The sequence below is a fragment of the Moschus berezovskii genome, chromosome 10 (genome assembly GCF_049115385.1).
Source record: "Moschus berezovskii isolate FMDL1 chromosome 10, NW_MosBer_1.0, whole genome shotgun sequence".
NCBI lineage: Eukaryota > Metazoa > Chordata > Mammalia > Artiodactyla > Moschidae > Moschus > Moschus berezovskii.
Genome location: NC_142469.1, coordinates 16,741,870 through 16,756,693, shown reverse-complemented (window position 1 = coordinate 16,756,693; position 14,824 = coordinate 16,741,870). Strand labels below are relative to the sequence as shown.

The window sequence follows — 14,824 nt, the reverse complement described above, 5'->3', positions numbered from 1 at the left end:
CTGTTTGAGGGGGTGGTATGTCTCATCCTTGCGACGTGTTAGGTCTCAGTGGATGACAACTTGATGAGGATATTTTTGGGCTCTAGATAACCTTTAATCTTCCGCCTTATCTTGAGGCGGTTTAGTAGCTAAGTCACGTCCAACTGCGGCAACCCCGTGGGCTGTATAGCCTGCCAGGCTCCTCTGTCCATGGGATTTTCCAGGCGAGAATACTGGAGAATTCTCCTTATCTTGAGATTCTACAATTCTGAGTACCTCTGTGATGATAACCAGGTAATAAATAACACAGTTATGTTTAAATACAGTTATACGATGATACTATTGCCGTTAATGAGCGTGACGGACTCCCTCATCAATCAGGACGCCTGACTGCACTGTGAAATTAGAAACGATGTCACGGGGTCTGTTTTCCATCGCTCTTTCTCAGCGACTGTCTCGTCCTGTCTGAGGTTTTCATCTCATGCAGGTTGTGACTGAACAAACTAAGCTTTATGAAAACCTGGTTTGTAGGATTTTATTTGTGGATTTAAATGTCTCCCTCCATTTAGAGGTTATAAAAATGGCCTTCTGTTTCCAAATCCAAATCAACTCTTAGTTATTCACAACTCCAAAATTTCCTTCTGCTCCTTAAGACCATCTAGGAAAGATTTATTTATTTTCCTTTGAATATCATTTTTCATGAAGCTTAAACACATAAGAGACTATGAAACAGCAGAATTTATAGCATATGTTTATATTATGTATTTATATTACATGCATAGATGTGTATAATCCACTCATAGGAAGCATAATTTAGTTTTTGTAGAAATTGAATTAACAGCAATGGCTACTATTTTTGAGCATTCATTATGTAAATATGAGGTTCAGAGTTAAATCCCTTTTGGAAAATGAAGACAGGCCCTGCATAACACAAACTGAGCACGTGCCAAACAAGCTAAACTGTGGTGACAATCATGCTGGCACTGCTTAGAAACACACACTAGTAGATGGCAGGCGTGGGCTGCAGGCCTCTCGAGCCAGACTGTACATTACAGCGGTCATGACACCAGCCCTGCTCATCGTCTGGTTGCGGCTCCTGCCCAGTCCTCCTCCATTTTCCTCAGCTCTCAGCTCAGATGCAGAAACACAAGTCTGTTAAAAATAAAGCCTGCTGTGTGAAATACAGCTAATGTGCTATATTCCTTCAAATATTGAGACTGACAGAGACACATTCTCAGAAACTGAGTTTTGTCTTAATTTCCTAAGGTGAGATAAACTTTGAGGTTTTAAGTTTTAGAAGTTCTCTATAAATATCAAGTAGAAATAAGATGCCTTGGCAAATATTTAAAATATTTATCCCTTGTTATCTTCCAGGTTAAAAGAGCTGATTTGCACCCTGAACTTGGCAAACAGGTTAAAGATATTATCAGCAAGAGGGGAGGGAGGGTCCACAGGTGGAGACAGTCCCCGCAGGGCAGTGGCAGCTTATGCTTCTCAGCTGAGAATACTGGAGAATTCCCCTTATCTTCAGGCCCTGGAATGGGGCCTTAGGGAAACAGACACCAGCAGAGGTGGTGGCCCGCATACCTGTGTGATGCGCAGGAGAATACCTCTGTGGTGCACAGGAGAATCCTACTTCCAGGGAAAGACAGGGAAGGCTCTTCTCTCTCTTGGCCCTTTCTTTCCTGGGTGGAAGGACCTCAAACAAGGCAGGCCCAGCATCCATTCTGACTTTCTTAGCAAAGCGCCCCTGTGTTCCCCTAATTTCAATTCAACACCACTGCTGCCGCCAGGTGCACTGGACATAATGGTGTTTCTGGCTTCTTTGTTTGTTCGTTTTTTTTATTAAAGGTAAACATGAACCATCTTTCATTCATTCAGTAAGAACTCAGCACCTACCGTGAGGCTGCAGTGAAACTCTCCGTGGTAAAGTCTACTTTGCTTGGCCCTGTGAGGGGATGCTGCGGGTGAGTGAGATTTGGATTTCCAACATGAATTGATTTAATTTGCATATAAAATCATAATCACTCTATTGGGAAAGCTTCTCAAGAATGACTAGTCTCTGACCCTTAACCTAACAGCAGTACAACTGACTCTGCCATGACGGTCCAGGGTTTCAGGATGGAGGTGGGCAACCTGCTGGGTGGGATGCAGGCAGTGGCTGGAGACGGCCGACCTTCATGCGAACTGGCCCAGGTCTTTACATCTTTGAACACTTGTCTCTGCTCTCTTCTTACAGGCTCTCTTTTCCTTCTTATTATCTCTTCCTGGTGTAGTGTCTGTTCTGCCAGCCTGCTTCCACATTGCTATTTATAATCCTCGAAGAAGTGTGGAACTACAGAACTCACCTTATCAGACTTTCCTCTAAATTAAGTGAAGGTAATGAAAGACCTCGATCTCTCCTGGGAAGACAGTGGACACTGTTGCTCCGTGAGTGAATTGCCCTGACGTGGCCTCCGCCATGTCTGTGACTCTTTGAGGGATCACACAGGCTGTTATACGTGTGACCTCAGGATGAGTATTAAACCCAACAGCAGCAGGTCTTTGGCACCATTATTTTGGGAAAAAAAAGCACAAGAGTGCATTTTGTTATGCTGGGCTGGAAGAAGCACAAGCTGGAATCAAGATTGCTGGGAGAAATATCAATAACCTCAGATATGCAGATGACACCACCCTTATGGCAGAAAGTGAAGAGGAACTCAAAAGCCTCTTGATGAAAGTGAAAGAGGAGAGTGAAAAGGTTGGCTTGAAGCTCAACATTCAGAAAACAAAGATCATGGCATCTGGTCCCATCACTTCATGGGAAATAGATGGAAAAATAGTGGAAACAGTGTCAGACTTTATTTTTTTGGGCTCCAAAATCACTGCAGATGCTGATTGCAGCCATGAAATTAAAAGACGCTTGCTCCTTGGAAGGAAAGTTATGACTAAGCTTGATAGTATAATAAAGAGCAGAGACATTACTTTGCCAACCAAGGTCCGTCTAGTCAAGGCAATGGTTTTTCCCGTGGTCATGTATGGATGTGAGAGTTGGACTGTGAAGAAAGCTGATCGCCGAAGAATCGATGCTTTTGAACTGTGGTGTTGGAGAAGACTCTTGAGAGTCCCCTATACTGCCAGGAGATCCAACCAGTCCATTCTAAAGGAGATCAATCCTGGATGTTCATTGGAGGGACTGATGCTAAAGCTGAAACTGCAATACTTTGGCCACCTCATGCGACGAGTTGACTCACTGGAAAAGACTCTGATGCTGGGAAAGGTTGGGGGCAGGAGGAGAAGGGGACGACGGAGAATGAGATGGCTGGATGGCATCACCGACTCTGGACATGAGTTTGAGTGAACTCTGGGAGTTGGTGATGGACAGGGAGGCCTGGCGTGCTGTGATTCATGGGGTCGCGGAGAGTCGGACACGACTGAGCGACTGAACTGAACTGAACTGAACTGAAGGTGTTTTCCGGTAGGGAATCTGGCTGTCACGTGGGTATCTGTTCTGTATGGCTGAGGTTGCCGGGTTCATGTGACTCTGGACAGACAGAGGCTTTCTGCCCTCTTTTCCACTTTGTCTCAGCAGGAAACACACACATGTTGTAAAAGTTTTCTTCATGATAAACACTTGACTTATGTTATATCATTGGTCTTCAGAAACTTTCTCTGGGTGCTATAACTCTTCATACATGACATTAATAAATGTACTCAGGGTCTGTTACGGGCTGACTTGTGTCCAAAATTTACACGTTATAGTCCTAATCCCCAGGACCTCAGGGTACAACCTCATTTGGAGAAAAGGTCTTTACACAGGTGATCAAGTTACAGTGAGCCCATAGGGTGGGCCCTAACCCAGTGTGGCTGGTGTCCTTTTTAGAGGAAACTTGGACATGGACAGAGGGAGACAATGTGGAGACACAGGGAGTAGATGGTATCCATGAGGCCTGGACACATCCCTACTTTAGGGCCCGCGGAAAGAACCAGCCCTGTCAGCTCCTTGGTTTTCAACTTTCACCTCCAGAACCATGAGAAAGAAAGAAAGTGAAGTCGCTCAGTCATGTCCAATTCTTTGCGACCCCGTGGACTGTAGCCCACCAGGCTCCTCCATCCATGGGACTTTCCAGGCAAGAGTACTAGAGGGGGTTGCCATTTCCTTCTCCAGGGGATCTTCCCCTCCCAGGGATTGAACCCAGGTCTCCTGCATTGTAGGCAGATGCTTTACCATCTGAGCCACCAGGGAAGTAAGTCCCAGAACCATGAGACAATTGAGCTATGTTAAGTCAAGCCAGATAGTCTGTGACACTTTGTTACAGCATTCCTAGCAAACCAACACAATCATACTTGGGGAGCACGTGACCAAACCTGACTTCAAAGTGAGACTTGATACCTGAGCTCATGTATGGTGTCTGGGGACCCTTCTCTGACTTTGGGTGGCCTAGGGTGCAACCAGCCAGTCAGCCTGGAGCTGAGCACTGGCCATGGGAAGGACAAAGGGTTCAGGCAGAGGTGGAGCCCCAGGAACCTCAGGTTGTGGTGCTGAAGGCCTCACCTCCTGATCTCTGGGGCCGAGGCTGAGAGGTGAGCCTGCCTGTGTACCACGGCAGCTGCAGCTCTAACATGCCTGCTTCTGGGCTCCTTTCTCCCACAAGGGGTGGAGTGAGCGAAAGAGAGAGCTTGGGGATGGAGGCAAATTGTAATAAATATTTTCACGAACTGCCTTTGAAGACACAAGAGGATAAAACATCCAGAAAGACAGGCTTCATCCACTCAGGGAAAAATAATCAGAAGCTTAAGAGAAGATAAGTGTGCTCTTCATTCTGATATGATACAGAAACTGGTGGTTAACAAAAATCAATGATGACACAAACAATAAATCATCTGACACTTTAAAGACCCTTTAAATCCATGTGCTTCTCACTCAAGTGGATCCGAAGAGGTAAACACTCCACGTGGGCACATGAATGTCTCAGTGGCTCACACCTCACACACTTATCTGGAGCCATCAGTTTAAGAGAAGGACGGCTTTAACTCTTTACATCTATTTTCAATGTATTAGGAGCATGCTAACTGAGAGGTGACGCCACCTGAATTATTATTTGATCCTAAAGCCCCAGCTGGTAGAAAACTTTTGGCTTAAATGTCTCCAAGGGAAGACCATTTTTGTAAATTATCCAACTAGCTATATGTAGAAAAGTCAACATTATATCAGAAAAATGATGCCAGTAAACATGTAGCTATGTTCCAGGGCATCCTGTTTAAAGAAAGCTCATGCTAGTAAACCCCTACAATCCAACTGGAAGTGCTTAATTTTTGCAAAGATACTCACAGCAGGAAGTGCAAAAAAAGAAATGCCCAGGAGTGCGAAGCCTGCTGACAGCAGCCTTCCCAGCCATGTCAGGGGGGTTTTGTCTCCATAACCGATCGTGGTCAACGTTATCTAAAAACAAAGAAACAGGACATGCAGCTTAAGTACTTGAGAGGAAAGTCAGGACCCACAAACAGTTTCCACTAAATCATTATTCAAGCAGTCTGGCTGGAGCATTTTATCACTGTGCTTTAATTTTCCATGACACATAACAGAACTTCTCTTTGCTTAAGGAAGGGAGTAACCTACATACTTGTTCCTCTGTTATAACACGATTTTCCATTTTTCCTAAGTGCATTCAAAGAAAGGCTAGATTAGTAAGTTGATAACCATCACTGATACAGGGATGATAGCACAGTGGCTTTAGGACTGGATCAGTACACAAAACAATAATTTATATTAATTAAGTCTATCCACTCATTTCCCTGGCGGGCATTTCCTGAAGGCCTGGTGTGTGTAGGGTGTGTGTTTTGATTTGTAGTGGAACAAAAATGAGAGGTGCATGGCTCCTGTCCTGAGATACTTAGGGCATAAGAAGGGAAGTATGTCACACACAAATCATTAAAACACAAAATAGGGCAAGACAGGTATTATGCTGAAAGCACAAATAATCTGCTGCTCAAATTCAAAGAGATTAGTACTAGCTGTGGCGAGTTGCAGCATCTTTGTTGGGAAGATGTCATCATACTTCGGCTTTGACGGAGGGGTAATATTTTGAGAGACAGAGATGATAGAATGATCCAGGGAGGGGATACAGATAGCAGCTGCAGAGCAGTGGGATAAACGGGGTGGGTTTTGGAATGTGTACTCAGCTGCCCTGGAGCTACGCTAATGCTAGACCAGGGAGTGTCTGAGAAACGATCCCTGGGTCATGTCTCCCCAATGATAAACTGCTCCAGGGGCTGCTTGTGTGCCTTAGAACAGAGTCCTGGCTGTGCTCCAGGACAGACGAGGCAAGCCTGACCTGGTAGAATGATGGGGTGATTGAATCGGAACAGTACGAGGTGGAGAGTAAGAGACAAGCTGAAGAAGAGCAATAGCAGCGCATCCATAGATCATCCAGAAGGAAGGTGACGATGAAGCCAACAGGATTTGAACATTTCAAGTGGAAGATGTGGCCCCATGAATAGAAAGATGATAACAAGAAGGAGACGGTTTGGGAGCAAAGATGAAGAGTGACTTTCAATGACGGCTTTTCAAATATCAGTGTGTGGCTGATCCAGACATTCTCTGTGTGTGTGAGCTCAGTCATGCCTGACTCTTTGCAATCCCATGGACTGTAGCCTACTACACTCTGTCCATGGAATTTTCCAGGCAAGGATACTGGGGTGGATTGCCGTGCTCTCCTCCAGGGGATCTTCCCGACCCAGGGATCGAACTCTTATCTCTTAGGTCTCCTGCACTGGTCGGTGGGTTCCTTACCACTAGTGCCAGCTGGGAAGCCATATTAGCAAGGAATTAAGGAGAGCCTGAGCCTCAAGACTTGAACTTGGCTTGAGATGTGGGTTTTGGAATCAGGTGCTGACTGACTGGAGCTCTGTGAAGACATGAGGTAGCAAGGAGTGTGAAGAAGGGGTGCCGGACACTTCCTCAGGAAACCCACACATTTAAGGGGCAGAAGGAAAAGGAAAGCCAGAGGAGAGTACTGTTTCAAAAGTAGGGGGGCTAGGAACGGGTTATGTAGATGGAAACTCAACGGAGAAGAGAGCTTCACAGAAGACCGGGCAAGCCTGGTGTCACGGGCTCATGGAAAACAAGGGGGATGAGGAGAAGAGCAGAGAGAAGAGAGGCAGACACAGAGACAGCGTCGCCAGCGGTTTCTAACAGCAGCAGTCTTGGTCCTGTCACCCTCCCCAGCCTTCGGAGGAGGGAAACCTGTTGAGAGGCAGAAACGGTAACAGAAGAGACACTTCATGCTGTAAACCCTCCCAAAGCCTCCGGCTCAGCTGACCCCGCTTCCCAGACTCTCCTCTCGCCTTGTGTTCACGGTTTCCCCTTCACACCTTTGTCGTCGTTGCTCAGGCATGTCCGACTCTTTGCAGCTCCACGGACTGCGCACGCCGGGGTTCCCGGTCCTTCACTATCTTCGAGTTTGCTCAAACTCATGTCATTGAGTGGGAGAGGCCATCCAACCACCTCATCCTCTGTCGTTCCCTTCTCCTCCTGCCCTCAATTTTTCCCAGCATCGGGGTCTCTTCCAATGAGTCAGCTCTTCGCATCAGATGGCCAAAGTAAAGGAGCTTCAGTCCTTCCAATGAATATCCAGGACTGATTTCCTTTAGGATTGACTGGTTTGATCTCCATGCAGTTCAAGGGACTCTCAAGAATCTTCTTCAGCACCATAGCTCCAAAGCATCAATTCTTTGGCTTTCAGCCTTCTCTATGGTCCAAATTTCACATCCATACATGGCTACTGGAAAACCATAGCTTTGACTATATAGATCTTTGTTGGCAAGTGATGTCTCTGCTTTTTAATATGCTGTTTGTTTTAGCTTTACATCTTTGGCAGCTTCTTTTACGTGACTCATCCTACACCACTCAACCTTCGAATATTAGATTCTTAAGGTTTGCTTCTGTGTCTTTTTTGAAAAATTCTGTTCTTTAATTTCTCCTTTCTCTTCTATCTCCTCTCTTCTCTCTCTTGCCAGGTGATCTGAAATGTTCTCAAGATTTAAATGCCATTTTTATGAGGAACACACTGAGTTTCTACCTCCAGGTCGGACCACTCTTCTGAGCTCTGGATCCACACATCTGCAACTGATACTTCTCTTTGGATGCTGCACAGTCATTTAAACTGAATTTATTTAAGACAGAACTTCTATGACCCACAGCCTGCGGTGCCAATTACATCCCTTCTCTTTCAAGAACACTGCTGTCAGGAATTCCCTGAGGTCCCGGGTTCAATCCTTGGTTAGGGAACTAAGATCTCACAAACCTCGGGCATGGGCTGCTCAGTCGGAAGCCTCGAAGAACCCTTGCTGCTCCTTTCCCACAAGCCCCTCTCTGAACCCCTCAGCAGGTTATGATGCTTCAATATTCCCAGTTCACTCCCTTCTCTCTGTCCTCATGGGCATGATGGCAAATCAGGCTCTGTAGCAGCCTTTTTTTTTTTTTTTTACTATACTTTCCCCAGTTTTATTAAGGGATGGTTGACATGTATCACTGTTGAAAGCACATAGCTTGGTGGTTTGATTTACATTTACTGTGAAATGATGGCCACAGCAAGGCTAGTGAACATCCATCATCCTGTGGAGATACTATAAAAGGGTAACACTTTTCTTTTTGTGGTGAGAACTCTTAGGATTTACTCTCTTTGCTTTCCTGCATATCACATAGCAGTGTTACCTGCAGTCACCTTGTGGTACTGACATCCCTGGTGTTGGTTTATCTTATAACTGGAAGATGGTACCTTTTGACCACCTTCCTCCACTCCACCTCCTATACCTGCTGTAACCATGAATCTCATCTCTTTCTGTTTTTTAAAATTTATTTTTAATTGAAGGATAATTGCTGTACAGAATTTTGTTGTTTTCTGTCAAACTTCAACATGAATCAGCCATAGGAATACACATATCCTCTCCCTTTTGAACCTCCCCCCGTCTCCCTCCCTATCCCACCCCTGTAGGTTGATACAGAGCCCCTGTTTGAGTTCCCTGAGCCATACAGCAAATTCCCCTTGGCTATCTATTTCACATATGGTAATGTAAGTTTCCATGTTACTCTCTCCATATATCTCACCCTCTCTTCCCCTCCCCCCATGTCTGTAAGTCTATTCTCTATGTCTGTCTCTCCACTGCTGCCCTGTAAATAAATTCTTCAGGACCAATTTTCTAGATTCCGTATATATGCGTTAGAATACACTATTTATCTTTCTCTTTCTGACTCACTTCACTGTATAATAGGCTCTAGGTTCATCCACCTCATTAGAGCTGACTCAAATGTGTTCCTTTTTATGGGTGCGTAATATTTCATTGTATATATGTACCACAACTTCTTTATCCATTCGTCTGTCGATGGACACCTAGGTTACTTCCATGTTCTGGCTATTGTAAATTGTGCTGCAGTGAACAATGGGATACATGTGTCTCTTTCAATTTTGGTTTCCTCAGGGTATATGTCTAGGAGTGGGGTTTCTGGGTCATATGGTGGTTTTATTCCTAGTTTTTTAAGGAATCTCCATACCATCTTCCATAGTGGATATATCAATTTACATTCCCACCAACAGTGCAAGAGCAGTCCCTTCTCTCCACACCCTCTCCAGCATTTATTACAAACAATATTACTTTTTGATGATGGCCATTCTGACTGGTGTGAGGTGATATCTCATTGTAGTTTTGTTTTGCAATTTTCTAATAATGAACGATGTTGAGCATCTTTTCATGTGTTTGTTAGCCATCTGTATGTCTTCTTTGGAGAAATAACTGTTCAGGTCTTTTTCCCACTTTTTAATTGGGTTGTTTGCTTTTCTGGTATTGAGTTGTATGAGATGCTTGTATATTTTGGAAATTAATCCTTTGTCAGTTGTTTCATTTGCTATCATTTTCTCCCATTCTGAGGGTTGTCTTTTCAACTTGCCTATAGCTTCCTTTGCTGTGCAAAAGCTTTGAACTTTAATCAGGTCCCACTTGTTTACTTTTGTTTTTATTTCTGTTACTCTAGGAGGTGGGTCATAGAGGATCTTGCTTTGATTTATGTCATCGAGTGTTCTGCCTATGTTTTCCTCTAAGAGTTTTATAGTTTGTGGTCTTACATTTAGGTCTTTAATCCATTTTGAGATTATCTTTGTGTATGGTGTTAGGAAGTGTTTTAATTTCATTCTTTTATATGTAGTTGTCCAGTTTTCCCAGCACCATCTATGGAAGAGGCTGTCTTTTCCCCATAGCATATTCTTGCCTCCTTTGTAAAAAATAAGGTATCCATAGGTGCACGGGTTTCTTTCTGGGCTTTCTGTCTTGCTCCATGGGTCTGTAGTTCTGTTTTTGTGCCAGAACCATACTGTCTTGATGACTGTAGCTTTGCAGTATAATCTGAAGTCAGGAAGGTTGATTTCTCTAGCTCCATTCTTCTTTCTCAAGACTGCTTTGGCTATTCAGGGTCTTTTGCATTTCTATATGAATTGTGAAATTTTTTGTTCTAGTTCTGTGAAAAATGCCATTGGTAATTTAACAGGGATCACATTGAATCTGTAGATTGCATTTGGTAGTATAGTCATTTTTACAATATTGATTCTTCCTACCCAGGAACATGGGATATCTCTCCACCTGTTTATGTCATCTTTGATTTCCTTCATTAGTGTCTTATAATTTTCTGTGTACAGTTCTTTTGTCTCCTTAGGAAAGCTTATTCCTAGATATTTAATTCTTTTTGTTGCAATGGTGAATGGGATTGATTCCTTAACTTCTCTTTCTGATTTTTCATTGTTAGTATATAGAAATGCAAGTGATTTCTGTGTATTGATTTTGTATCCTGCAACTTTGCTAAATTCACTGATTAGCTCTGGTAATTTTCTGATACTATCTTTAGGGTTTTCTTCATGTCATCTGCAAACAGCGAGAGTTTTACTTCCTCTTTTCTGATCTGGATTCCTCTTATTTCTTTATTTCTCTGATTGTTGTAGCTAGGACTTCCATAACTATGTTGAATAATAGTGATGAAATGGACACCCTTGTCTTGTTCCTGATCTTAGGGGGAATGCTTTCAGTTTTTCACCATTGAGAATAATGTTTGCTGTAGGCTTATCATATAGGGCCTAAGTTGAGGTAGGCTCCTTTTATATAGGGCCTAAGTTGAGGTAGGCTCCTTTTATGCCTATTTTTTTTAAACACATATAAGTGAGATCATACAGTATCTCTCCCTGTCTGACTTGTTGCACTTAGAGGTCAAGGTCCATCCACGTGGCTGCAGTTGGCAGAGTTTCTTTGTTTTCTATGCTGAGTAGCAATCCCCTCATGTATACACCACACCCTCCTGTTGACCCATTTTCATGACCCTGAGGTTGTTTCCATGTGTTGGCTCTTGAAGATCATGAGCCGTCATCTCTCAATTGCTTGTTCTGCTTTTGCTGCTGCTTCTCTTGTTTCCTTCTCCACACACCTGCACGGGCTCTTTTCTTGCTGCTGCTGCTGCTGCTGCTAAGTCACTTCAGTCGTGTCCGACTCTGTGTGACCCCACAGACGCCAGTCTGCCCGGCTCCCCTGTCCCTGGGATTCTCCAGGCAAGAACACTGGAGTGGGTTGCCATTTCCTTCTCCAATGTGTGAAAGTGAAGTTGCTCAGTCATGTCTGACTTGTAGCGACCCCATGGACTGCAGCCTACCAGGCTCCGCCGTCCATGGGATTTTCTAGGCAAGAGTACTGGAGTGGCTTGCCACTGCCTTCTCCGGGCTCTTTTCTTACTCCTTTCTAAAAGTCCTGCAATGGCTGTTCACCAAATTCAGAATAAATTCTAAGCTCCAAGCTATGGTGCATGTGACCATGTCTCGGCGGCGTCCCCACACCATCCTGGCCTTCGTTTTGCTCACTGCACTTTGACCACAGTTGTCCTTCTAGCTCCTTGAACAGGCGAGGTCTGTGACCCTGTCTCGGCGGCGTCCCCACGCCGTCCTGGCCTTCGTTTTGCTCACTGCACTTTGACCACAGTGTCCTTCCAGCTCCTTGAACAGGCGAGGTCACCCTTCCGCAGGGCCCTTGCACAGTCTCTCCCCTCAGCCGTTCCCCCTTCTCAGGGCTCCTTCTCACTCTTCAGATCTCGTCCTAAGCTGGCTGTCCTTGGCGAGGCCCCCTGCCCACTGTCCACAGCAGGGCCTCTGGGTTCTCTCTGTCCTGCTTGCTCCCTGTCGGCTCTTATCACGAGGGGTGGTCTACTCTGCTTTCCCGCAGGCCACGTTTCCTCAACTAGAAGGAAGGACTGTTTCCTCACTCTTTGTTTTCTAGCATGAAGTTTGCTACAAAGGAAGAGGACCTCAGTAAGTGTTTAGTAAACAAATAACACTTTCAAGAAGATTGGTAACAAACAGAGTAAGAAGTTGGGGAGAGAACTCCTGGAAATCTCTGACGTGAGGTGGGGATTTCTAGGATGGATCTGGGCCTGTCTGCAGAGAGGCCGACTCTGCAGAGGGGAGGCGGGGGCTTTATGATGGAGGGTACCTGAGAAGGGGGCTGCCCTGGTGGTAAAGAATTCGCCTGCCAGTTCAGGAGTCCCTGGGTGGGGCAAATCCCCACTGGAGAAGGAAATGGCAACCCATTCCAGTATTTTTGCCTGGGAAATCCCATGGACAGAGGAACCTGGCAGATGAAAGACGGGGTTGCAAAGAGTCAGATGTGACTCAGTCACTAAACAGAAACAGCAAGCCAAGGGGGAGGGCACATGGTGGAGGGCTAGCCTTGGTCACGTGGATGAACATATCCTCCACAGCGTGGAGACTGTGTGGACACAACGTGAAGAAGGAGCTGGGCTGGAAAAGCTCATGGTGGCTTCATCACTTGCAGTGAAGGACAAGGAGGATCACCTGTGGGGAGAGAAGGGCCTGGAATGGGGAGGGCTCATCTGGGCTGTTAGGGTGTGAGAAAGAACGTGCTGAGCAAACCAGCAGCCAGCAAACAAGATACCACTGGCAGTCTCGGAAGGGATTTTGATTACAGATAAAACACTCCTGGCTACATCTCATGATAGGTTCATAACCTTAAATATGCAGGAAGGAGTTTAATCTACCACACCTTTTCTGCAAAACAGCTTAATCCTTTGCAGTAGTTTATTAACAATAATAAATGGAAAGAGAAATTTCATGGTCTGGTCACAGCAATAATGTTGCATTTCTTCGTCTGCTTTCCATTCCAGTCACACATCTGAGTTGTTCTCCTGGGCCTGGGGCTCTGAGTGGGTTTTAATCTGCTGCCACCAGACACAGCAAAACAACCACATACTCAGTCCAGTTAAGAGTGTCGCGCCCTCCTTTTGAACTCCAGCCTGCCCTTCTTTACGGCACTGGTGAGGAGGTGTCATGAACCCTGAGAGTCACACCTGGGCTGCCTGGGGTGGAGGACGGCGAGACCCTCCTACCTTCTCCTTGTGCCACCAGGGCCAGGCCAGGAGGAGCTGGAGTGGCCCACATCCCAGTCTGGAGCAGCCACTTCCTCCACCAGACCTCACAGTCACTGGGGTGTTGCTTGGCTGAGGGCTAAAGGGCCTTTTGTTGAAGGCGAGGCTGGGGAAGGATCTAACACCAGGGTGCCAGGGAGAGGGGGCCAGGGTTCCTCTGTTTCACACCTGTGGGGTAGATCATTTTGCTTCCTGTGGCTACAAAGGGGGAAACTGGGCCTCCTGCTGTTATCAGGGGGCGTCACACTGACCCCCTGCTTGACCTGCCTGCCCCCTTTCTAAGGCAACCTCTGGTTGTGCTGTGCTTAGTTGCTCAGTCATGTCTGACTTGTTGCAACCCCATGGACTGTAGCCCACCAGGCTCCTCTGTCCATGGGGATTCTCCAGGCAAGAATACTGGAGTGGGTTGCCACGTCCTCCTCCAGGGGATCTTCCTAACCCAGGGATTGAACCTAGGTCTCCTGCACTGCAGGCAGATTCTTTACCATCTGAGCCACCAGGGAAGCTGCATTCCATCAAACCATCCTGGAAGAGGGCTGCAGGAAAGTGAAAGTGTTAACCTCTCAGTCCTGTCCAACTCTTTGTGACTCCATGGATTGTAGCCCAGCAGGCTTCTCCATCCATGGGCTTTCCTGGGTAAGAATACTGGAGTGGATGACATTTCCTTCTCATGGGGATCTTCCCGACCCAGGGATCAAGTCTTGGGTCTCTGGCATTGCAGGCAGATTCTTTACCTTCTGAGGCACTAGCCTGCAGGAAGGCTGCTGATTTTCCAGGCTTTCAAGTCAAGCTGTCTTTGCGGTACCCCAGTGCAGCTACCTTATGTTTCTTCCCTTTCCCCAGTAACTGGAAGGCCCTGGGAAGCTTTCTCAGCTGGTCCTTTGCACATGAACCGAGTAGCCTTTCTGGGTCTCTGCTCCCACACTGGTGCTCAGCAGTGTACCCGCTTCCATGTTCCAGAAGCCACATGCAGCTCCAGTAACTGAGCTGCAGTAACTGGTCTAATTTTGATGAAAAGCTAGAGGAAGGTGGGCTCACAGAGCACCCTGAAGACACCATGTTCCCTGGGAGCTCCTGGCAGGAATTACCTGCCTATAGGTGGCATGTGGGAGAAGGCAATGGCAACCCACTCCAGTACTTTTGCTTGGAAAATCCCATGGATGGAGGAGCCTGGTGGGCTGCTGTCTATGGGGTCGCACAGAGTCAGACATGACTGAAGCGACTTAGCAGCAGCAGCAGCAGTTGGCATGTGTGATCTTAAGGAGTTGGCAAAAATCAGGCCTGCAGGAAACCCACTGTATTGAGTGTCATTCCATTTGCTGACTCCTTCCAGAGCCCCTAGGATCTATGCTCTTAACATCTGCTGGTTAGTGAAATTTTGAAAATTTATGTATTTAT

The 14,824-nt window shown here is 45.9% G+C and overlaps 1 protein-coding gene across 3 annotated transcripts in view; it reads right to left on the bottom strand.

The window, feature by feature from the left end:
- KCNQ5 (potassium voltage-gated channel subfamily Q member 5) overlaps positions 1 to 14,824 on the bottom strand; it is a 612,868-nt gene that overhangs the window by 102,237 nt on the left and 495,807 nt on the right. For all 3 annotated transcript variants that reach the window (XM_055433895.2, XM_055433894.2, XM_055433896.2), the window contains exon 6: positions 5,291 to 5,401. In XM_055433895.2, the coding sequence (XP_055289870.1) occupies positions 5,291 to 5,401 (111 nt within the window). The remainder of the gene's footprint in view (positions 1 to 5,290; positions 5,402 to 14,824) is intronic.